This window comes from Vigna angularis, chromosome 6, assembly GCF_016808095.1.
Source record: "Vigna angularis cultivar LongXiaoDou No.4 chromosome 6, ASM1680809v1, whole genome shotgun sequence".
Lineage (NCBI taxonomy): Eukaryota > Viridiplantae > Streptophyta > Magnoliopsida > Fabales > Fabaceae > Vigna > Vigna angularis.
Genome location: NC_068975.1, coordinates 8,229,127 through 8,254,414, shown reverse-complemented (window position 1 = coordinate 8,254,414; position 25,288 = coordinate 8,229,127). Strand labels below are relative to the sequence as shown.

At 36.5% G+C, this 25,288-nt stretch overlaps 3 protein-coding genes and 1 long non-coding RNA gene across 5 annotated transcripts; 3 read left to right on the top strand and 1 right to left on the bottom strand.

Annotated features, from left to right (window-relative positions):
- The first annotated feature begins 5,430 nt into the window (after positions 1-5,430).
- LOC108341988 (uncharacterized) lies at positions 5,431-8,319 on the top strand. Of its 2 annotated transcripts, XM_017579688.2 has the most exons (6): positions 5,436-5,814; positions 5,974-6,110; positions 6,212-6,316; positions 6,439-6,498; positions 7,957-8,003; positions 8,070-8,319. In XM_017579688.2, the coding sequence occupies exons 2-6, from the start codon at positions 5,976-5,978 to the stop codon at positions 8,185-8,187; spliced, it is 465 nt and encodes a 154-aa protein (XP_017435177.1). In that variant the 5' UTR covers positions 5,436-5,814; positions 5,974-5,975; the 3' UTR covers positions 8,188-8,319. The 2 variants fall into 2 exon arrangements, with proteins under 2 accessions (XP_052735283.1, XP_017435177.1); XM_052879323.1 differs by lacking the exon at positions 7,957-8,003 and having other exon boundaries at positions 5,431-5,814; positions 6,212-6,312.
- Positions 8,320-15,678: 7,359 nt separating this feature from the next.
- On the top strand, positions 15,679-16,322 carry LOC128197484 (uncharacterized). Its single transcript, XM_052879539.1, has 2 exons — positions 15,679-16,047; positions 16,127-16,322. The coding sequence occupies exons 1-2, from the start codon at positions 15,679-15,681 to the stop codon at positions 16,310-16,312; spliced, it is 555 nt and encodes a 184-aa protein (XP_052735499.1). The 3' UTR covers positions 16,313-16,322.
- Positions 16,323-16,653: 331 nt separating this feature from the next.
- On the bottom strand, positions 16,654-19,351 carry LOC108341518 (PKS-NRPS hybrid synthetase cheA-like). The gene is made up of 5 exons (XM_052879538.1): positions 18,840-19,351; positions 18,213-18,722; positions 17,159-18,131; positions 16,894-17,085; positions 16,654-16,818 (listed from the first exon to the last, which is right to left on the bottom strand). Exons 1-5 carry the CDS (start codon positions 19,349-19,351, stop codon positions 16,654-16,656), a joined length of 2,352 nt encoding a protein of 783 aa, XP_052735498.1.
- A 1,042-nt stretch (positions 19,352-20,393) lies between these two features.
- LOC108341047 (uncharacterized) lies at positions 20,394-24,892 on the top strand. Its single transcript, XR_001833273.2, has 2 exons — positions 20,394-20,808; positions 23,723-24,892. It is a non-coding gene; the product is annotated as an uncharacterized LOC108341047 (long non-coding RNA).
- Positions 24,893-25,288: the final 396 nt, after the last annotated feature.

The following is a 25,288-nucleotide window of genomic DNA, read 5'->3' as shown; positions in this document are numbered from 1 at the left end:
GGACGTGTCCGGAATGACTAGTACAGGAGCGCTCGTCAACTTCACTTTCAACTCTTGGAAACGTTCCTCGCACAAGTCAGTCCAAGCGAACGGCTGGTCTTTCCTTGTAAGCTGCGTCAGCGGTGTTACTATCTTAGAAAACCCTTCAATGAAACGCCTATAGTAGCCCGCAAGACCAACGAAGCTTCTCACCTCCGTGACTGAACGCGGACGTTCCCAATCCCTAACCGCTCGTACCTTTGCTGGATCTACCGAGATCCCTCCAGCGGATACAATATGACCCAGAAATTGCACCTCCTTCATCCAGAATTCACACTTGGACAGTTTGGCATACAACTCCTTTTCCCTCAACACGCTCAGCACTGCCCTCAAGTGTTCTTCATGTTCAGCTTTCGTCTTAGAGTAGATGAGAATATCATCTATAAAAACGACCACAAACTTGTCCAGGTATGGCCGGAAGATGCGATTCATATAATCCATGAACACTGCAGGAGCGTTCGTTACTCCAAATGGCATCACTACATACTCGTAGTGTCCATAACGCGACCTGAAAGCAGTCTTCTGGATGTCGTCCTCCTTCACCCTGATTTGGTGATATCCCGAGCGCAAATCAATCTTGGAGAACACCGTTGCCCCATGCAGTTGATCCAACAAGTCATCAATCCTTGGCAACGGGTATTTGTTCTTGATGGTCAGCTTGTTCAATTGCCTGTAATCTATACATAACCGAGAGCTGCCATCCTTCTTCTTTACTAAGAGCACAGGCGCTCCCCAGGGTGATACGCTCGGCCTTATGAATTGCTTCTCCATCAACTCTTCAATCTGATTTTTGAGTTCAACCAACTCTGCAGGCGCCATACGGTACGGTTGAACAGATATAGGGGCTGCTGTTGTCACCAGATCAATGGTGAATTCAACCTCACGCACAGGAGGTAGTCCAGGGATCTCTTCTGGAAAGACATCCTGGAATTCGTCCACAATCGTTCGTCCTTCAGTGCACTTAATGGACGAACGCTCAAAACTCTCATCCGTACTCTCTCGGTCTTCATGCGTCATGATCAAGAAACAAGCTGCGCCCTCCATAATGTCTTCTCTCAATTGACCGAGCGCCACACTCAACTCCTCTTCATCTTCTTCAGGAAAAATTAACTTCTTGGTTCCACAATCTATGAGAATGCGATTGGTATTTAGCCAATCCATTCCCAGAATTACTTCTAAGTCTCTGAGAGGCAAACAGATGAGATTCACCTTGTACTTACGTCCTTCTACCTCAATAGGACATCTAACACACATGGTAGACGTCCTCACTTCACCCGCAGCTGGTGTTGACACCACCAGATCAAAATGCATCTTGCTCTCAGCTATCCCCAACTTATCAACGCACGCCTTCGATATGAAGGAGTGTGTTGCCCCCGAATCAAACAATACACAACATTGCATTCCATATAACAAGCACGTACTGGTGATAAGTGTACCTGAACTCGCTGCTTCCGCCCCAGTAAGTGCATATACACGCCCAACAGCTTGGGCCCGTCCTCCTCTCGCCTGATTCCTTCCAGCATTGGGTGGCCTCATCACCGCACGCCCACTCATATTGCACTCATGATCCGAATGTCCGTTTCTCCCACAACTATTACAGTGCTTGACTTCCACCAACTGAGGGCATGAAGATCTATAATGTGGTCCTCCACACCGGAAACAAACGACACCTCCCTGCCCAGACTATCCGACAGGAACTACTGCTTGAGATCCGCTCGTCTGAGAAGACTGATTTGGACGAGTGTAAGGAGGTCTCCTCTGTACAGCTCCTCCCCTGGACACGATCGGTCCTCTACTCACTTGTTGCGACCTCTTCTGACGTTCCGCTTCTGCCATGTTCCTCTCCAAGACCTTGGCTCTCTCAACCATAGCAGGGAACGTTCGGATACACAAACTGGATATCAATACTTTCAAGTTGCTCCGCAATCCGTTTTCAAACTTTCTACATTGCCATACTTCACTCGTGGCCATGGTATTGAATCTGACGAGGTGCTTGAACTTATTGGTGTATTCGGAAACAGACATACCCCCTTGAACTAGTTGTAAAAATTCCACCTCCTTCGCAAACCGAACGTTGTCCGGAAAATATTCTTCATAAAACTTAGCCCTAAACACTTCCCAAGTGACCGGCTGTTGTGCGTCTGCGAGAATGGCTCTCGCGCTCGTCCACCAATGACTTGCTTCTCCCGTCAACAGATACTCCGCGTACGCTAATCTATTCTCGTCTGGGCATCTCTTGGCATTGAAAATTTTCTCTATATCCCTTAACCATTGATCTGCTTCATCTGGGAGACCCTTCCCACTGAACTTAGCCGGATGGTGTTGGAGGAAACTCTCCAAGCTCCATTCAGCATTTGGTTGAGCAGCGTTTGAAGAGGATGCTCCGGACGCACCTCTAGTTGCTGCAAGTATCTCCATCAACTGCCTCTGCGTGGTTTCAGAATTTGCACGGGAGGCCTCCAGACTCTGCATAGCAGCTTGGTTTTGCTGCATCAGAGTGGCGTTTTGTTCCATGAGGGTCGTGTTCTGCTGCTGTAAGCGGTCTATCACCGTCTCCAACAACCTAGCGTTGTTGGACGCATCAGGTTCGTTAGGCTGCGGGGGAGGAGGGAGTCTAGGTGCCATTCGTTCTCTGGACACAGAGAAAAACGAGCGTTAATTATGTCCAAGAGTTAAATAATAATAACTCATTAAACATACAATAAGCACACAGCAAAAACACAGTGCACTCATAACCCTACAATGTCCTTAAGAGAACAAAACGGCTCTGATACCACTAATGTAACATCCCAAAATACCGTAATTACCATAAATCAGGATTAATTACGATTAACAGTAACATAAACAGTCTTTGGATTAACACAGGTTTAAAAGAAGCCGAACGGCTTCAGTACAGAAGAACGTACGTTAAATTATAGAATTCAGTGATAAACAGGACGAACGGCTTTACAAAACATTTAACCGCACGTTCAACTATTCTACCATTTACAACACTGATCTAACGAGCGCTCTAAGGCTCGGCCTTGACTTCTACCTCAACCAGATTTGCATCTTCCAAATTTTCTTCTTCCAGCACTTGCTCAAGGGATGCACCACCATCTGCTCACACCCACAACGGATGATCATTGCATTTTGACAAGACGGACGTACATAGACAGCAGACAACACAATGGAAAATGCAAGGGTAAGCTTACGTAATTTAAATTCATACTTCAACATTTCTATTCAAACAAACACACATTCAGCACATATACATATAACATCAATCAACACATGAATATACCAATACTAGACCGACCGTCCGGATTGTATGAATCTGTGTAGTTACAAGCGTCCTTGCACCCGAGTGATGTAGTAACTGGGATACACCAAACAGCTGCCACTCGAGGTAAGTCCGTTCTTACGTCGCCCATGTTAACTTATGGACTAAGGACCTCCTGCCGTTCCCACACATGACATACTTCCTCTACATGAAGATAGTATTCACGGAACATCAGGATGGACAGCGAGTCTTAACTCATCCACAGTCATACTTTACCAAATCTCATATTCAATATAACAATATCAGAGTCGTTCCTCCTTGGAACGCTCGTTCAAATTCCATAATCATAAAATCACTTGGTATAACGTTCGCACTGTAATTTATCATAATTCATAATCAATTTCATCTTTAACTTTAAGAGTTCAAAAGAACGAACGTTCAGTCCTTTGAAGAAGTAGGACGAACGTTCAAATATAGTACTGGATGGACAAACGTGACTCTCTGTTTGACCAGTTAAATGCACTTGACTCAATTTGAAATGTATTGGTACTTAGAAGATTTCAAAATAATTACCTTGGACCAGATTCAATATAAGAAGAATACTCAATAAGACTTAGAAATTTTCTTTGTAAAATTTGGTATATACTGAACTGATGTCAGTATTTGAACGAACGTAAGAGAATGAATATTGAAATATTTGGACGAACGCTATTTACGTTCGTTAAGGAATTAAGAATAAGGACGAACGTTCGACATGAGGCCGAACGATATTTAGGACGAACGCTCGACATAAGGCCGAACGCTATCAAAGACGAACGCTCGACATGAGGCCGAACGCTATCAAAGACGAACGCTCGACAGAAGGCCGAACGCTATCAAAGACGAACGCTCGACATAAGGCCTAACGCTATCTAAGACGAACGCTCGACATAAGGCCGAACGCTATCAAAGACGAACGCTCGACATAAGGCCGAACGCTATCAAAGACGAACGCTCGACAGAAGGCCGAACGCTATCAAAGACGAACGCTCGACATAAGGCCTAACGCTATCTAAGACGAACGCTCGACATAAGGCCGAACGCTCAAACATTCAAATGGGGACGCTCGTTCACGAGCAGAATTCTTTCCAAATGAAGGAATCCCATTCTAAGTTAGTTTAAGGGGAAACCGAACGGTTTAAGACCGTACAGTGACGAGCGTCTTTTATCAAAGGGGATGAATAAAATTTCAGATTTTTCAACCTTTGAAAATTTTCCAGATTTCAACATTTAAACTTATACTGTATAACTCATATGATTTTCAATGTATAAACTTTATAACATTCATTCCAGTAACTTCATATTCAACATCAACATTCAGATTTCCTTCACACAACAAACATCCATTTTTCATACGTATCAAACCAACATGCAGATCAATCAAAACCAGAAACCAGATTCCATAACAGTGGTCGTCCATACAGCTCAAACATCATACAGTTCATACTTGCACATCCGATCATATAATCATACAGTATAAATTAAACACATAAGCTTCCCTTACCTGGATAGCAGTGTGCGCCCTAATGCAAAAGTTGGGTTCGTCTCTTACAGCTTTCTACCCTCAGTTTCACTCAACACTCTCACTTGATCTAAACACCAAAACCAGAAAATTCTCAGATACAGTTCATGCATGAACCGAGAGTATGGTTTCGAACAAAACCCTAATGGACGGACTTCTAGAGAAAGGAACTTACCAGCTTAAAAATCAAATTCTGTTCGGTCCAAACTAACGTTCGTGCCTCCAGAAACGTTCCTATGGTTCTGAAATTGAAATCGGAGAAGAAAAATGAGGAGTTGAAGTAGAGAGAAGTTTACTGGTTTTAGAGAGAAGTTGGAGAAGTTGAAAGGGTGAGTTCTGAGGAAGAAGATGAATGGTGTAGGTGAGAGAAAGAGTTTTCGAAAAATCTGATTTTTGTTAACTCACGTTCGTTTGAACGAACGTCTCCCAAACTGACACCTGCATTCCAAACTCTGAAACGGACGCTTCCAACGTGACAAGTGGCGTGTGTGCATGCAGAGTTTGGTGCGTTTTTAATGCACTGATGTGTGACGTGGCGTGCGTAATTGGTGTGGTGTCAGAATTAGCTTTGCTAATTATCCAGGGTCTCACAACTGCCCTCACATTTTCGCTTTCCCTACAGAATCACATTTTCCAGCTTCACAATCCCTAATTTCTCTTCCCTACATCGAATCTCAAATTCTCCATAAGCTTCTTCTCACCACCAAAGTCGTCTTTAACGACGACGAAACCTTCTCTAAAGCCTCTCTCACCGTTGACGAACCCCCCTTCATCAAACTGCTCCACCAACGAGTCGAGACCTTGGAGAGAGGTTGACGCTGCCATCACCACTGTCGCTCGAGTTCGCTCCGAGAAACGACAAGCCGAGGCGGCTCAGAAGGTCACCGAATCGCGCGCTCAATAGCTCCGAGCAGCTTCTCTCTCCTCCTCTTCCCATTTGTCCTTGATTGAGGTAACAGTCCACTCTCGATCAATCTTTACCTACAAGAAACGTGATCTTTTACAAACTTCTGTGCTCTCTTAGTGCTATATAAATCTGTGGTTTCGTTAACGGTTCGATTTGTTTGTAAAATTTGTTGTGCGACTTTTTTTTGCTTGCTCGTGGAATCAGAAATGGCCGCGATTCTTCTTAGGAAACGGATTAGGGAGTTAGTCGGAGGGACTTTCCAATGCCCTGTTTCAGGGATAATGAGATTTTCGGTGAAATCTAAATCTAACAACTTGTTTGTCGTGGACTCCTTGGCCATGGTAATAATTTACCGTTTTTTTCTATTTTGTTTCCTTTGGATTTCCCTCTTATTTGCAATTCTAAACTAGCTTGATTTGCTTGTTTGATTTTTTTCATATAGGTTAAAAGATTAGAAGAGGAAGGAATATCCTCTAAACAAGCTCGGGAAATAACAAAATTGGTGACAAAAGTTTTGAATGACGCTGTTGTAAATGTGTCTCCGTCCGTAAGATCTTTAGTTTAATCTTTGTTTTGTGAATTTAAAATTTCACTAGTCCCGATCAGTTTTATAAATTTTATAACGTTCAAGTTGGTATTAATATTGTTTTGGTCATTTTTCTTTTTAAGATTGAGGAGATACTTGAAGTTAATATGTCTAAGTTTAAAGAAGAGGCGCATAAGTCGCAGGTATTTCTTAAATATGCAGATGTTCATTTTCTTTTATTTTCTTCCCTTTCTTTCCATTCAATTCTTCTTTGGAGATGATCTTCTCGGTTGTGTAGCATAATGTACCTTCTTGGTCCCTCTTGTACTAGGTTTGATAATGGTCAATGATTCATTGTTGGATTTCTAGAAGTACTTCAATTTTGGGATTTAATAGAAACTTATGATATGGTAGTATGTTGTCACGTTTCATAATGATATGGTAGTATGGTTACTTTTTATGTTTAGACGTATGTTTGAAAGGTTTTATTGGTTAAGATAAACTTATGAAATCCCTTTGTCCGGTTAACCTATATATTTGAAGATCTTTAAATTAAATGGGCTCTATGTTATTTTGATATTATTATGTGTTTCTAGCAGTGGTAGGATACAAGGTTATCGAACTTTTAACAATGCAATAATTCAAAATTTCAATTCCATTATAAAGCAAATTACCAACTCACAATAGTATGTGATAGTAATTGCTACGACATAATATCAAACTATATAAATAATCAAATCATTCGCAGATTCACAAAACATATATTTTTTAAGTGAAAACATTTCAAAAGAGTTAGTTTCTTCCAATCATTTGAGCCCTCGAAAATGTTATATTTATGTTGGCTTCAAAAGCAATGCATGAGCTGTATAGAGCACTGTCACTTTGGAGTCAATATCGTGCAAAAATTGCATTTGATTTTGAAATCATTGACGTGTTTCTTGATTCAAGAATGTAAGTTTATATGAACTTATTCGAGTAAGTCTGATAGCGATTTAATTCATTTTTCTTACTTAGAATCATAAATTTCTAAGAGTTTGAGTTAACATGAGAGTTTGACAAAAGTGATATGATAATGATTGTCATCCTCCTCTAGTTTTATCTCATTTGTAAATGGGAAACATAAGATTAATTTCTAAAATGTTTGGTTGAGAAAATATTATCATTTTTATTTATTGTTTTCACTTTTATTTACAAAATGTGTACCTTATTTTAATTTTATTTCTTGTTACCAAATATTTGTTTGGAAGATAGGAAACAGTGAAAACATTGTTTTCAAATGGAAATGTGGTATTTTTGTGTTTGAAAGTGAAAACGAAAAACCTTATAGCCCTTAGTTTTTTTTCAAATGGAAAGGTCCAACTCATGTTCCGTAAATTGTCAATACTTGCTAATACAATAGATTTGTGGAGAATGTTTTTTCTTGTCCATTAGATCATAATTTTTAGGGGAATAATTCAAATGGTTGCATCATAATTCATGTGCTGGCAAATTACATGCAAAACATATATGATGGTTTGTGTTGCGTTTTGTGGAGACATTTATGCTTGGAGTGCTTTAATTTTATATTAGGAGGTCTTAAATTTCACGTTTTCTTTATCTTGTTATTTTATTCACCTCAAATGATATGTTACATTGATGCTGTAATATGCTGAAAAATTCAGGAAGAAAAGTTTAGCCATATGAAGAACAAGATACTAACTGAAATGAGGTATGATTTTTATCACTTTTAGCAACTGGTCAAGAACAAACTTAAATCACATGTTTTGCGATGCAGGAATGAAATGAAACCATATTATGCCGCAACAGAATTTGACACGACAAAATACCTCATCGGAACACTAGTTTCTATCGGTGCACTTAGTCTTGGAATATTTCTTATTTGGAATCAATAAATTGTATTATGTTTGCGAAGGATTGGGACCATAAAACTCCATATAATAAATAACTTGTTTTAGCATTTTAATCATAAAAATGACTTGTTGACTAATTCCATTATGATAACTCTGAGATCTTTATCATTGTCTTACCTGAAGTGTCTTATCTTACCAATGAACTGTTTCAAGAAAAAATATAAGTTTAGTTAGAAGATTTTAGAAGTAGAAGAAAAGAATTCAAACTATATTAGAATTATATTAGAATTTTGTTTTTATTTATATATAGGAAAGTTGTGATGAATATATTACGCTTACCCAAAAGATGATCATTGTAGGTATCAGAAAAGTTTGGGTCACATTTTTGAATGACAATGTAAACATTTTTAGATCCTTGATGTCTAGGAACTACATTAGATCACAAGTATTAAAATACTTTCTTACTTATTTTTATTCTATAAACAATTAAACATTTAATTTTATTTTTTACTTTTTTCTTAATTGCATTATCTCTATTTCTAAAACCAAAGACAAAAATAAAGGTTTTTCTACGTCAATGACTTCCAAAATGCCCTTAATATCATGAATGCCCTTAGTATCACTAACCTTCTATCCCAAAGAAGATGGGTTAAGAAAAATAATATTTTTAATTGGAGAAAAGAGGTTTTAATTCCAACTCAGAAGTTTCATTCAGTGAAGGGTTTAGGATTTTTACTATATTGCTTTCGATATTAGTGGAACCAAATTTTTTGTGTAGCTGAATTAACCCTACGAAAAAAATAAATATTATTTCAATTTAAAATCTTAACAAATGAATTATTTAGATTATACTTCTGTGTATAATAAATAATTAGCAAACGATCACACAATCAAAAAATAGTTAATTTTTCTCATTCTTTTGATAATTCAAATCTGTAACATCCCAAAATACAGTAATTACCATAATTCAGAATTAATTACAGTTAACAGTAAACATTTCAGTCTTTACACTAAGATTAAAGTTCAAAAGCCATAACACTAGAGCTACAGAAATTCAATACAGTACTATTAGAATAATAGAAGCTGGGACGAACGGTTTTACAAAAAGAAATAATCGAACGTCCAATTCAAAAGCGACAACAAAAACTAAAAAGGACGGACATCCTACTGCTCCGCTTTCACTTCAACTAAGTTCTCTTCTTCGATCACATCCTCTAAGGTGGCCTCGCCTTCTGCTCACATCCACACGGATGATCATTGCAAGACACGACGAACGTACAAATACAATGGACAACACAAGGAAAAACAAAAGGGTAAGCTTATATAATTTAATTTCTACATCAACATATACATTTAACATTTCAATTCACACACACATGTAAATTAACATATAACAACATAGAATTATATATATATATATATATATATATATATATATATATATATATACTAGACAGACCGTCCGGACTGTATGAATCTGTGTAGCTACAGGCGTCCTTGCACCCGAGTGGTGTAGTAACTGGGATACACTCAACAACTGCCACTCGAGGTTAGTCCGTTCTTACGTCGCCCATGTTAACTTATGGACTAAGGACCTCCTGCCATTCCCACACATGAACTACTCTCCTCTAAGTGAAGATGAGTATCACGGAATATCAGGATGGACCAAGCCAGCATTAGCATAACCACAGTCATACTTTACCAAATTCCATAATCAACATATATGAGTCGTTCCTCCCTAGAACGCTCGTCCAAAATCCATAATCAAATAATCACTCAATATAGTGTTCACACTTTAAGTTCTTATAATTGATCATCATTTTCATCTTTAGATTTAAGAGTATAAAATGACGAACGTTCAGTCCTCTGAAGAACTAGGACGAACGTTCAGAGAAGGTACTGAATGAACGGGGAAGTATACAACGAACGTTATTATCGGATTCGGCCAGTTAAATGAACTGACTCGTTTGGACGTACAGTGGTACTTAAAGAAAATTTCATTATGAAGACCTTAGACCAGATCCAATGTAAAAAGAAGAGTCAAGAATATTTAGAACTATCTCTGTAGTAATTTGCATACAGAAGACCGATGCCAATAATTGAACGAACGTGAGGGAAGATGAATGTTATAGACCTTTGAACGAACGCTATTTATCAAAGTGGGTATCCAATAATACGAACGAGCACCACTTATGACGAACGCTAGGTAGATGACCGAGCACTAATTATGACGAACGCTTAGTACAAGACCGAGCGCTACATAGAACGAACACTGGGTATAGGACCGAGCGCTATTTAGGACGAACGCTTGGTGTAAGACCGAGTGCTATTTGGGACGAACGCTTGGTATAAGACCGAGCGTTACAAATTTTAAAATTTAAAGGTATTCATACACAGCTAAGCTGAACCGAACGCTCAGACATAGCATTTAAGGGGAGGAGGCTCGTTCTCAATCAGAATTCTTTCCGAATTAAAAAATTCCATTTTAAGTCATTTTACTAGGAAACCGAACGGTATAAGACCGTTCGATGACGAGCGTAATTTATCATAGGGAGTAATTTACATTCAGATTTTTCATCCATCTTAATTCGATATTTCTCATACAGTTCATACTTTAAAATTTCATATCCTTCATTAATTCACATACTTTATAGAATTCATCATATTAACAAATCAAACTATACAACAATCATACATTTTTCACTCCATACGTATTAAAATCAACATGCAGTTAAACCAAAAAAAATCATATTCATTACAACAACGATCGTTCATAACAATTCAATCAGCATACAACTCATGCATCCAGTTCATCTCATGCTTTCAAACAACATACAAGTATAAATTAAATTAATAAGCTTCCCTTACCCGGATTTGTAAGCAACTTGTCCTAAACGCAAGATTTTTGGTTTCGTCCAACTAACATTTTTCTACCCTCGATGTCACTTGACTCTTCGAAAACAAATCTAGCCATAGGAAAAACGAAATACTTAGACTACACACTTGCATGCAGCCAAAACCTAGTTTTTCAGAAAACCTAAGAACGAACTACTGAAGGAGAACTTACCAGTTTCAGCTTTTGAAACTGTTCGGTCCAACTTGTAGCTCACGGTTCCGCGAACGTCCCTATGGTTTCTGAAAGTTGATCGGAGGAGATGGTGGTGAGTTTCAGTAGAGAGAAGGTGAAGGTTTCTAGAGAGAAGGTGGAGAAAATGAAGAGTTGAGTTCTGAGGAAGAAGAAGAGTGCGTGTAGGTGAGTGGGAGAGATTTTCAAAAACTCAATTTTGTTCAATCTGTGTCCAAACGGACGAACGTCTCCTCTGCCGACACCTGCACCCCACTTCTGACTTCAGAAGCTTCTAACGTGACAAGTGGCACTCGTGCATGCAGTGCAAATTGGGTTTTAATTGCTCTGAGACGTGACGTGGTGCGTTTTTAAATGCACGGCAGAGTGGTTTAAATGCATTAAATCTGATTTGACAGATGTTTGCAGTGTTAATTATTTAGGGTCTTACAAAATCAAAGTCTTTTGAATTTGTATCTATATATCATTTTAGAGCTTGAGATATTATTCTCCTTACACATAACTATGATTTTAAATCAATAATATGATAAATTAATTATTTTAATATTAAAAAATGAGTTTTTTTAGGGTTCATTTTATATATATATATATATATATATATATATATATATATATATATATATATATATATATATTTACATGGTATATTTAAGATGACTTTGATTAAAAAGTTATTGGGTTTGTTGTTATGGTCAGTCACCAAGATGAACCATTGAAACTAATATTTGTGATGTTTTATTTATGAAGATATTAATCATAAAGAAATTATATATAACATGAGTTTATCCCATATATAAGAATTGACACCACTTTTAATCCAAAATTTTTAGACATTAAGTGTATAGGTTTTGTTTTATATGGTGATTAATTTTGTAATTTTAAGATTTAGACTCACTTAGAATTATTTTCAACCATCAATTTAAATTAAAATGATTTTAATACATTTTTTAAAAACATAAGACCAAATTAAACTTTTAAAATTTAAGTGACCAAAATATAAAAACACATAAGACCAAAATCTTAAATTTAGCATTATTTATGTGTGCATAAATAGTAGAATAAAATAAATTCAAAATATAAACTCACGTGTGCTAAAAAATAAATACTTTTATTATTGTACAAAATATTAGTTTTTAAATATAACTATCAATTAATACTTTATCATAAGTACAAACATTTATACCAAGAATGTTTTTAAATATTTTATGGAAATTTGCACTAACAGTACGGAATAAGGCAAAGGGTGGTTTACTAATGTAAAATAATTTTTTATATTATCTAATTGATAAAGGTTGTTTAACATTATTTGATAATTTTTACACGAGTAAAATGGTACTAAGTTTTTCAATTTTTTACTACAGTTATTTTATCTTTTTCCCTCTTTCTTTTGCTACAATATTGTTCTTTTAGCTTGTACAGTAAAAGAACACTCATTGATTTTTCACCCCACTTCATTTGTTACAAAAAATTTGATGCATGATAAATACAAAAGGCCTAAAAAACACATGATATTGGACTCCTTTAAACAAGAAAGACTATGCGTGCTCTCCCAAAACATATCTATATGAAAGAATATATTTTATTTTATTTTAGAAAACAAAATAAAAATATATTTTAGAATAGGTTATATTTTTTTTACTCTTCTTTAATACATTCTTTTTTTTTTTGCAGACTTCTTTTTTGGGCTTGGTCAATGGTCAACTGTGCAAAGACATGGGCCATTACTTGGAGCTGATTGGGCTTGAAAAGCCAGAAGAAATTTTGGGCTGCACATGGGATTGGTTGATGCAACTGAATTTGGGTCGTGCTGGGCTTATGTTGCGCTATCTGGGCCATAAGTGAAACGGTGAGTTTAGAGGTTCGAGCTGCTGCCATCATTGGAATTAATTGTAAACGTTGATGAGTCACTGTTGCTGGATTGGTAATGAAATTGGGCCACTGCTTTTGACGTTTAGTTGTTGCATTGGACATTGCACTACTGCGTTGAGATTTGGGCTGCTGGAACGTTGTTGGGGTGTTGCTCCCTCCACCCCCACGTGCTTCTCCCTCCACCTCCCCAATTTTATATAATTCCAACTATGTCCTAACCCAATTTTATATAATTCCAATTATGTCCTAAAGTTAAATTTTTTTACCTTTTTTATTTTAATATTTTAATTAATTTAAATTTACTCTTTCCTAAACCTATTCATCTCTCAGTTCTCACTTTCCACTTTCGTAACTCTCCCTCACTTCCGTAAGCTTTTCTCACTTCCGTCTCCATTTTTCTCCATTTCTTTCTCCTGTTTCTCCATTTATTCTTTGTTTATGGTTTTTGTAGAAGATCTTTTGGTGTGGAGCAACACTGGTGCGGAGGAAACAGCGTGTGCGGAGGAGGAAACGAGCAGATCTGCGTCCAGGTTGGTCTTTCACCCCGTGCTTGTCGACGATGTTACTGTGCAGGAAAGGCTGAAACGGATGTGGGACATCCGTTTGCCTTCGACGGATGTCCGACTTCCGTCGACGGATGTGGGATATCCGTTGAAGGCCAATCGGATATCCCACATCCGTTTCGGCTCTGCTGAATTTTTTTTACTTTTTTAATTGTTTTTAAATTATTATATCTGAAATATATATTTATATATTTGATATATTTATTGTTAAATGTTTTTAAATTTTTTTTTTGACTTAGATTATTATTTGAATATTTTATAAAATTTTTTATTTATAGTTTGTAAATAAATTGATTAAGAATTAGATATGAAAATTTTTATATATTTAAATTATTTTTATTTCTTAAAATAAATATTATCAATTTAATTTATTTAATATTAGTAAATTTGTATTTGTATTTATTTTATTTATAGTAAATTTGTATTTGTAATAATAATTAATTTAATAATAATTAAATGGAAATGTATTTAAATATATTATTTTAATTAATTAGCTAATTGTTTCTTTTATTTAATTTTTGTTGTAAGTTAATAAATTAATTATTATTAGTTTAATTTTTTTTGAATTGCATTTTTTATAGTTTATTAATGATATTTGAAACAATAATTTATTTTAATTTTTGAAATTAAATAAACAAATTATTGTTAGAAATGGCAAGAACACGTGGTGCATCTTTTAATTCTCGAGGTGAGAGTTCTCGAGGAGAGAGTTCTCGAGGAGAGAGTTCGTCGCAGGGCGAAGCTCGGAGAAGACCTACCGTTTCTGCTCGTAGAAGTCGGGCAGCTCCTATCCAGCATGACCCCATAGCTGAGGAGCGAGCCGTTGAGGAACAAACATATGAGGCGTATGAGACTCATGGAGAGGAGCATGCAGATGTTCATGACATACAAGAGGATGTCGCTGGATTTCCTGGAGGTCCACACGATCATTCATTGCTGACGCACTATGTTCAACATGTAGCTTATGCTATTTCCCAAGGCCGGGTGAGTGCAAAAATAAAATTTATTTTATTATTTTTTTTAATAGAAAATTTATTAAATATTGATGTGTAGGATCGAGGGGACACACTGAAGTTGATCTCCCACGGAAAAAAAGTAAATAAGTTAGGACCATGCCACGAGGGAATTCAAGACATTGTGTTGAATTCCAGTTTGATGCCTCTTACAGGGATTTGTTATGATTACGTTGATAAGGGGTTACTCCTCGGATTCATAGAGAGGTGGCATTTTGAGACCAGTAGTTTCCATCTCCCTATAGGGGAGATGTCGATTACTCTTGATGACGTCTCGACATTACTTCACCTGCCCGTGATGGGACAAATGTGTGATTTGGAGGAGTTGGAGTTTGAGGAGGCTCGTACAGCCCTTGTGCAACTGCTCGGCGTTGATGGTGGCACAGCAGGTGCTGAGATGGAGGACGCACGTGGTCCGAAAGTCAGACTCAGCTGGCTTAGAGAGATATATGTTCAGAGGTGTGAGTCGCAACATTGGGACTATGCTGCTAGAGCATATTTGTTGCATCTAGTAGGATGTACGATTTTTGCAAATAAGAGTGTCAGTTCTATACGCGTGTCTTACTTATTGTTATTTAGAGACGTACACGCGTGTGGCAGATATGCCTGGGGTGTTGCTGCACTCGCCTATTTGTACGAGCAGCTCAGGGATGCGAGTCTCGCGTCCACGAAGCAGATGGCTGGATATTTGACTCTATTTCAGGTACAGTTATAACTTTGACATTTATTTCATGTATTTATTTCCATGTTCGAACATGGATGTAATTTAATTGAATGATTATTTTTTAAGAGTTGGATATACGAACATTTCCCTGGCTTGGGGAGGAGGCGGTTGGTGACTTCTTACGATGATACCACACCACGTGCCATGAGGTGGCAGAGCCCTAGACAGAGTTCCACTCTCGCAGAGATTCGGTCACAGTTGGATGCGCTGACATACAGTGGAGTTGTATGGCATCCATATGAGGGGCATCGAGGCATTCGGCCATTCTTCGGCATCTGTATGTATTATGGATGGATTCGGATTGGTGACACCCTTTGGCGTCATTTTCCTGAACGTGTGCTGAGGCAATTTGGGTTTCAGCAAGACATTCCACGATCACCGACTACGGTTCCAGATGCAGATGTAGTGGCCATTGATCATATGTGGTTGCACTTCAGAGCTCACGTTGTGAGTAATGTCAGACATGCAGCATCCCCTTCTGACTGTGTTGATGGGTACATTCAGTGGTTCAGAAGGGTTTCGCATCCTTATATTATTGTTACTGCAGATGACGCGCGACCGGCTCTTGCACCTAGACAACGCCCCGATGTTCCACGGGAGGCACGACCCCATCGTAGATCGTCTCCACCTTCACCATCTGGCGCCCTGGTATATTATTTTTCATTGCTTATATTATTAAATTTTGATCACCTTGTTTATTTAATTGTTTGATATAATTATAATGCAGCCTAGATTTAGGCGAATGGCGAGAATGTTACAGTCCTTGATATCGTGTCGTCATGTCACCGAGGGTACTGTTGCACATCAGGTGTCAGTGGACCTGCTTCAGATTGCTAATGAAGGCATCGACGAATATTCCACGCCTAGGAGAGAGCAGAGGCATGTGCGTGGTAGACGGTCGACGTCTAATTGATAGGACTTTATATTTCCTTTATCTGATTATGTATTAGAGGACTTTAAATTATCTTTGTATTTGTAATAGACATTTATAATTTCTTATAATTTCAATGTTTTCATTTTGAGTTACATGTTCTTTTATATTGGTTATATAGATGATCAAATATTTATATGTTTAAGTGGAAAAAAAAAAGAACTTAATTAACAACAAGTAATATAAATATGATCATATATAAATAAATACTACATAAATATCACGAATAATAAAAATATAATTATCATGAATACTGACAATAAGTACTTAAATAACAAAATATAATAGTGTATTTCTACATATCTTCATACATAATATAAATATCATGAATCACCTAAGTCAACATAAGATGTTGTTATGTCCATCAACTGTTCAAATGCGTGCATCCTACTAGTATAAATAGATGACCACGCTCGTGCCTCAGGATAACAGTGGGTTGAGGACATGATATTTACCGTAGGCAACGGACAACCTTCTTGTAGCTTAACCTACATTATACAAATAACAAAATATAATTGACTGATAAGTAATTTTAAAATAAATTCATAACAAAATGCACTTACCTGCACAAAATGACATCCATGAACATGTCCTATACAAATTAAGCGATGTTGAGTGATATCAGAAGGTGGTGTGGAACGTAGTGGAAAGATAGTATAATTTTGAGAGTATGACAAACACACTAAGATAACGTTATATCGGTTAGCAATTGCATAACCAATGTCTGGTAATGTCATCCACTTGCTCGTGTTAGCCTGTTATGAATAAAAGTTGTTAGAAAAAACCCTTTGTGCAATAAAGAAACTACATAAAACGGGAAACACTTACCGCAGACAGTGACTGCACCAACAAAGAGGACCTCAGTTCTTCTAGTCTATCATAGCCTCCTACTAGGCTTGCATATTCATCACGCCATCCACTCAGTTCTTTGTACAACTCATTCCTCACAACAGGCCATGAATCTTCTCCGAGTCCCAACAACGCAGCAATGCATCTATACCCACAGTGACCATCAGCCACAACATCAACAACGTCCACAATGAAGGGGTGAGTAGTAGAATGAAACTGGTCTATCATTGGAACTCTCCTTTTCTTCATTGCTTTTGGCTTTGATTGTAATTTACTTCTCACAGATGAAGATTCTATGGTTGAATGAAAGGCGTCCACATACTCAAAATATGATGGATCCCGCGTAGTAGACCTTTCACTTCGTTTAACTTTACTTTTTTGTGCACCCTTTGTCTTGACTTTATGTAATGGAGGGACCATTGATGTCAATGTAGGACAAACAATTTCAAGTAACTTCTGCTTGATGGTGACTTTACCGCCAATGTCAACCTCATTGAATCGTTCTTCTACTTGTTTCAACTCATCTTTAATGGATAACTGAGGCTTAGTTTCATTTAATTCAACATTTGAGAAATGCAATCTTCGCCACATGATATGAAATTCACCTATAGGGATCATCCTAGGATCATATCGTGCTAATTCACATGCACATGGGACACCAAATGTACGTCTCAATACGCATCCACACTTTGAGGAGTCCAATCCTATCTGCTGCACTATTTTCAATTCCTTAGCAATGAGATCCAATGCATATCGAGACACACGCCCAATAAGTTCTCTATATATGTAGCCTTTAAAATAGTCACTCCTGAGCAACAAACTACTTTCAAATGACGCCTTAATCTTGTTGTGTTGTAAGATAATGACGTTATGAATACTATCCCAACAATAACACAAATCACCCATACTATTGCTCAGAACTTTCTTCAGGCTCCAATGAGCAGATTCAGCCCTGAAACAAAAAAAAAACTTCAACAAGTACAAATAAATATTTATCTACAAAACAAATAAATAAAATAACATTACAACATACCTATTTGTGGTTGTGTTCCCTAAATGCATTACTTTGTTCGTCCAGAACTTTACAAAGTATGTGCTGTACGGAATAATCCAATTCTGATTAACATATTCAAAGAACAAAGGCCATGATCTGCTTGCGTATTCAAAACCATTCACATACTCAGCAAACAAGCTTTCATCAGCACAATCCATCACATTTTCCCATGCATCCATCAACACTTCCCAAACCTCAGTAGAATGAACTAACATTTTGCATTTAGCTTTAACATTTTTAAGGATGTGGAACCGACATAACATCTGATATGACTCAGGGAATACACTTGATATGGCATTCATCAAAGCCAAGTCTCGGTCAGTCACAATAACTTTAGGACCACCCTCAGATGTTAAAAATAAACCTTTCAGCTTTTCCAAAGCCCATGTGAAATTACTCTGCCTTTCAGTAGACAAGAAAGCAAATGCTGCTGAGAAGGTTAACCCTGTAGACGTCATACCCACAATCTCAAGCAACGGAAGTCTATATCTATTTGTTTTATATGTGGAATCCATCATAAATACAACATTAAATGAGTTTAACAATTTCACCGCATCAGGATGTGTCCAAAACAAGTCAGTAACAACCTTTGAATCATCAACACACCTACTCCAGTGAATGTACTTATCCCGATCCAACAACATCATAAGTTGTTGTAGTTCAGTTCTGGACCCTCTTAATGATCGTTTATACGCATGCCTTGCGTTGTAGATTTGTTTAATCGTTGTCACATTTCGATCATTATTTTGTTTGAGTGTTAATAAAATATTTGCAGGTGTAACTTTACTCTTTGTCATATCAACCAGTAATGACTTCTCACTCGTATTTAACCTGCCAGCATAAGGGTGACCCACTAAAGTTTCAGCCAACTCATGGTTGTGATGTCCACACATCACCTTCAACACCCATCCGGCCCCATCTGAACATGGTTTACCCTTTAATCTAAACGGACATTCACATTTACGAGTGCCGTATACACTAGCCACTGCATCAGCTTTGTATTTCCTATATTTTCCCCCTCTTTCACATCCAAGCTTGACATACGTTTTTCTTCCCCGTACACCAGTAGCTATGTCAGATCTTACTATTACCACAACAAATCCTAAATCAAAAGCCATCCCTCTTACCCATTGAATTAAGTGGTCCCGTGAATGAAATATTTCATTTGTTGTAAATCTATTTGTTAAATCTCTCTCTACAACTTTGCTAATTGATGAAGACAAATCAGATTTCAAACTACAACCAATCTGAGAATCCATATGAAGATATTCATCCATTTTAAATAATAATCACCTACAAAATTATAATGACCTTTATTAACATAATTAATAATTAATCAAACAAATATAAAAATATTAATATAATTAAATTATATATTTGATATAAATAGAGTAATAAATAATTTTTTTATATAATTATCAAATTATTAAAGAATTAAAGATACAAAAATCATCTATAACAAATTCATATTTTAACAAAATTATTACGTTTAAAAACTAACCATATATAACATTTAAAATTATAAATTTAAATATAACTTACTGTAAATAAAATAAACAAATAAAATAAAAACAAAATAAACAAATAAAATAAAAACGAAACTTAAAAGGAAACTGTTTCTGGACGGATGACATCCTTCAACGGATGTCAACATCCGTTGAAGGCGAAACGGATGTCGACATCCGTTTTGCCTTCAACGGATGTTGACATCCGTTGAAGGATGTCATCCGTCCAGAAACAGTTTGCTTTTAAGTTTTGGTTTTATTTTAAGCAAATATTACAGGCTTTGGATATTAAAAAGATTATTGGAAGTATGAGAAACGTTTAGGGTTTGGGATTATAGGAAGGATTATGACTACGTACCTGGAGAGGAACCACAATAACAACACTACACCATAAACGCACTGCACCACGTACTGTACCGAGAACAAGAGAAAGATTGCTTGATAATTTTTTTCACGATCACCAAGCTTTGCAGAAAAATATTTTACTCATACAAGGAACTACGTGTTATAAATGAATAAAATTAAAAGACAATAATTTTTAAAATAAAATGTTACTGAGGGGCAAAATAGTAAAGGAAAGGTAGAGGAAGGGGCAAAAAAGTAAAGGGGAGGTGGAGGAAGAGATGCGTGGGGGTGGAGGGAGCAACTCCCACGTTGTTGCTGCAGATATTGTTGGGGCCGCTTGTGCACTGGATTTTGGGCAGCTGGTTTGGGCTCCCACTTATTGAAGCGCAATACTTTGATGCAGAGTGTAGTTGTAGCCTTACTTGGACTCCAATTAGTAGGACGACTCCGTTTTGGAGAAGCCAAGTTGCTGCCTTAGGGGTCTCTTGCCCTTATTTTCATTTGCATAGGGGCTCAAGTAATTCACTTTGGAGAAAAGAACGCAAAACTAGGGCAAAGAGTGAAGCGGAGAACGAAAGAGAAAGTGGCCCTCTATGGCTCAAGGGCGTCACTTACCAGAAGAAGATGACCGGTGAAGATGAAAAGATTATCGGATGGCTGGAAGTGGAGCTCGCGAGGAAAGAAAGTGACCATCCGATTAGAAGGCTTGAAGCGTAGCGAGCAAGGTTCCCAAATTTTTCCTTTTTCTTCCTTCTTCAAATCCTATATAAACGGGTCCTTCTGCCATGTAAATAGAATACCTTCAGGCTCTAGACAATTTTACACTCTACATTTTTACATTCTTTAGTTTAGAGTTTATTCGCATTTTGTAAGAGTAGAGATATTGGTAGTTGTAGCTGGATTTCACTGAGGATTTCACGAGAGTGATAGACCGTGAGCTTTCTCTGTGGTTTCTAGTATGGTTGTAATTTCAGCCTTTGATTCCAATAAATCATTGATGTTTCTTTCGATTTCTTGTTTCAATTTTTACTTTCTTCTTTTCAATTTTGTTCCTATTCAGTTTGCGATTTCTGCAATTTATTTGCTTTGAAAATGATTTGAACTTTGAAACTCTGCATATCTGTGATTCCTTTGGGAATTAAATGACCTCGAAGTGGGCATGCTTTATCGAGAGGTGTTCTCGAGTTGGAGATGAGTTAATAAAAAAATATTCTAAACCATATTGTTTTAAATAGAGTAGTTTCTGCCAGTTGGTTTTAATTAGGAATTTAAAGGTTTTAGAGTATATTATATATTTTAATTGCATTTAGAATAGGTTTCCATATCTGATATTGGTTAGAAACACAAATTGAATTTCGATTCATTGTGATTTTGGTGAACTGAGTGATTACCATTGAGTTTTAAGTTCTGAAAATGAACTTTAAGACCCTATAATGGGTTTATTTTCACAGGATGTCTTCCTGGAATGTTATCAACCATTATGTGCACCAATTCTATATGAATTTGACTCTAGCTTTTGTTCTAACCAATTTTCCTTGTTCTGATTCTTTGATTTTTAATATTTCTTTTGATTTTTATGTCTTTGGTAGTTGATTTGCATATATGATAGTTTGATTTGGTATTGTTTTAAATCTGCATAATTCATTTAGTTGTTGATTTTAGTTTTAGTTGATAGTAATGGCATGATTGTTTTTTATTAATTCTATTTAGAGTATAGGATTTGATGTTCACTTTAGGTTTTATGTCTTACATTGTGATTCAGATTTGATGTTTAGCTTAGGTATATCTCTTAATTGTTAATGCGTTCTTTTAGACTTAGGTTTTGCTTCTGTTCTGTCTTTTTGTTTCAAATATTTTTTTCCCTATTTTTGATTAATTCATTTCTGTTTAGATTGTATCTTAGGTTTTATTTCTGTTTTAAGTAGTTTACATTTCTTTCAATTTAATTTCTTTGTCCCCACCTGTTTGATAGTTAGTAAATAAAAGAAAGATTAACTCTACATTCTGAAATTTAAATTTTGTTGAGTCCTAGGATTGATATTCTGGTCAGCCCTATATTACATTAGCGGGGACCAAATTTTGTTCTGCTTTAGGTGGCTAAAAAGCAGTTTAACAAAAAAGCAAGCAGTGGAGGGAAGCAATGGAAGCGGAGATGGCGACAATCGAAAGGAACAACACTTGGGAGCTTGTTGTTCTTCCAAAAGATGTTACACCAATTAGAGTTAAATGGATTTTTAAGATGAAATTCAATGAAAGTGGCAATATTGAAAAGCATAAGGCCAGATTAGTGGCCAAAGGCTATGCACAAAAATATGGAATAGATTACAGAGGTTTTTGCACCCGTAGCTAGGCTTGATACTGTGAGGGTATTGTTAGCCTTGGCAGCTCAAAGTGCATGGTAAGTGTTTCAATTGGACGTAAAATACATGGTGATCTCAAAAAAATAGTATTTGTCCAACCGCCTGCAGGATTCATCAAGAAAGGAAAAGAAGATCAAGTATACAAGTTAAAGAAATAATTATACAGGCTTAAACAAGCACCAAGATCATGTTATAGCAAAATTGAAGCCTACTTTGTAAAGGAACAGTTTGAAAGATGCTCCAGTGAACACATGTTGTTCACCAAAAAGAATAATGGTAATATTTTAATAGTTAGCCTTTATGTTGATGATTTAATCTTTACTAGGAAGAGTAGGAACATGTATGAGGAATTCAAAAGTTCAATGATGCTAGAGTTTGACATAACTGATTTGGGCAAAATGAGATGCATTGGGCAGCAACTAAAAGACTATTAAGGTATCTTAAGGGGACCACCGAGCATGGCTTATTTTATAAAAAGGAAGGTAAAATTGGTCTCATAACTTACAACGACAGTGATTACGTAGGAGATTTAGATGATAAAAGAAGCACATCTAGCTCAGTATTCATAATGGGGTCCGCAACTGCTTCGGAAAAGCAACCTATTGTAAGTTTATCCACTACAGAGTCCGAATATATTACTGCAACTCTCTATGCATGTCAATGTATCTGGCTCGGAAGAATCTTAGAACACCTTAGTTTTGAGGAAAACAAGGAAACTAAAATATTATGTGATAATAGCTCTACTATCCAATTGTTAAAACATCCTGTCTTCCTGATGAGTCAATATTTTTTTCACTTCACTTAGTTTATTGTGCTAGAATTAATCGGTGAATTGTGCTTAAATGTCCAGTATTTTTCCGTTTTTGCTGATTGTGCTTAATTTGACCAAAAATTCTAATTTTAATTAATTTGAATTATTTGAGTTAATTATTCACATTAGTAATTGCAAGGAAAATTTTGGAAATAAATTTAGGACATTTGAAGGTTAAATGAAAAATGGCAATTGAACCAATGCATCTTAGCCATTTTTATTTTCGCTGGCTGCCATGTGAATGTTATGGCAATTTGTGTGTCTTCGTTTGAGTTCAATTCTTATCCGTTTCCCATGCAATTTTTTTTCACAGTTTCGTATGGATTTCTATTTTGAAGTATAGTTTTTCTTTTGTTAAAATTCGTTCTGTGCTATTCTCAGTATTTTGTTTACTCTCCTATGTCAGTTCAGTGCTTACTGTTGAGTGTTCTAATATGTGTGCATTGTTTGCTTGCTGTTTGGTACTAGTGGTGGCTGGAATTGATCATTGGACAATGCATCTCATGGCCACAAAATTAAATGGGATTTTAATCCTTTTCATTGGCTGCAAAGGAGTACACCTCACGTAGAAATTAATTTGGCAACATCCAAATCAGCACATGCACATGGAAAAGGCTTTGGTTTTATTTTTTTTTATGAAGTAGGATGCTTGTCACGGCTGCACACATCAAAGTGGAGGGGGTCCTCCTTGTTTTACTGAAGTGTTGAAAGAAATTGATGGAAGGAACACATCATCACAACTCTTGGCAGCCAACAGCAAACACACAGTAGCAGCAGCACGTTAAAGAGAAGCCAACAGCTGAACTTTGATTGTCCACACTGATTTCACTTTGGAGTAGAAGCAGAAACGGTGACGAGAGAGGAGCTCTTGGAACCTTGGTGCAGCAGACCTTGGTGCAGCAGACCTTGGTGCAGCAGCAGGCAGTGGGAGCGTCCAACTTAGAGAAGTTCACGGGCAAAAGAATTTGGCATTGTGGAGGGGTCATGCACTTAATTTTTTTAAGAAGCAAAATGGTTTGATTAAGCACCAGCCGCCCCTTTTTGTCAATGGAATGCAACATTATATTTTTGTCCTCTTTTGAAAGTGCATCCATTCTGCTGAAGTGAAGAGAAAGTGGAGGGGCCCTCTTGATTTAATTCTGCACCAAGGAAGCAAAAGAAGTGAGGAAAATTGGCTTTTAAAAGGGAAGCTGGACAACAAAATAGGGGGAGTGTAGAGTAGGAAGCTCAATGCTAGGGGTGTGGCGTGAGGGGGCTGCTGGAGGGAATAAGTCCAGAACTGGACTGTAGCAGCTGGACAGAGGGGCTGGAACGGACAAAGGCTGACCCAGAGGAAAGAGCACAGCACTACAACATCAGGTTTTACAGATAAAAGCACCATAGGTTCTAATTTCAAATTTTATTTGCTGTAATCAATTTCAATTCAAATTTCAGTTTGATGTAATTTTCTGAACTTCCAAGGCTGTTACTGTTTTTATTTTGCTTCTGAAATTTAATTTCTGTTACTGTTGTAATTTAAATTTTACTGTAATTTAATTTCTGTACTCAGTTTTTCTACTGTTTATTTTTTTTGGCTGTTGTTTTTATTCTGATGTAAATTATTTCACTTTGAATTATTTACTGAAATTTGGTTTTCTATATTTTGTGAAGTAATTCTGTTTCTGTTTTCATATTTTATAATTTACTGGTTTTCGTATTTTACTGTTTTATTGTATTTCTGTATTCCGTTTTTACTGTTTCTGTATTACTGTTATTTGGATTCTGTAATTCTGTATTTATTGTTTTGCTATTATTAATTACTGTTGTAATTTTATTTTCTAAAATTTACTGTTTTTACTGTTTTTTGTATTTTCGTTTTTTGTATTTTGCTGTTACTGATTTACTAATTTTGAAATTCTGTAAGTGTTGTTTTTACTATTTTCTGTTTACTGCATGTAATTTCAATTTTCTGTTTTTCTGTATTTTCGATTTTATTGTTCCAGAATTATTTTTACTGTTTTGTGTTACTGTATTTTAGTTTTTATTGTACCAATT

Excerpts from the sequence above, each read along its gene's own strand:
- LOC108341988 (XM_017579688.2), top strand. The coding sequence starts at position 5,976 with ATGGCCGCGATTCTTCTTAGGAAACGGATTAGGGAGTTAGTCGGAGGG. Across the intron at positions 6,111-6,211 it reads TCGTGGACTCCTTGGCCATG|GTTAAAAGATTAGAAGAGGA; the intron begins GTAATAATTTAC and ends TTTTTCATATAG. Across the intron at positions 6,499-7,956 it reads AAGAGGCGCATAAGTCGCAG|GAAGAAAAGTTTAGCCATAT; the intron begins GTATTTCTTAAA and ends TGAAAAATTCAG.
- LOC128197484 (XM_052879539.1), top strand. The coding sequence starts at position 15,679 with ATGTATTATGGATGGATTCGGATTGGTGACACCCTTTGGCGTCATTTT. Across the intron at positions 16,048-16,126 it reads CTTCACCATCTGGCGCCCTG|CCTAGATTTAGGCGAATGGC; the intron begins GTATATTATTTT and ends ATTATAATGCAG.
- LOC108341518 (XM_052879538.1), bottom strand. The coding sequence starts at position 19,351 with ATGGCTTTTGATTTAGGATTTGTTGTGGTAATAGTAAGATCTGACATA. Across the intron at positions 18,723-18,839 it reads AAGTACATTCACTGGAGTAG|ATATAGACTTCCGTTGCTTG; the intron begins GTGTGTTGATGA and ends TAAAACAAATAG. Across the intron at positions 17,086-17,158 it reads TGGTGCAGTCACTGTCTGCG|GCTAACACGAGCAAGTGGAT; the intron begins GTAAGTGTTTCC and ends TATTCATAACAG.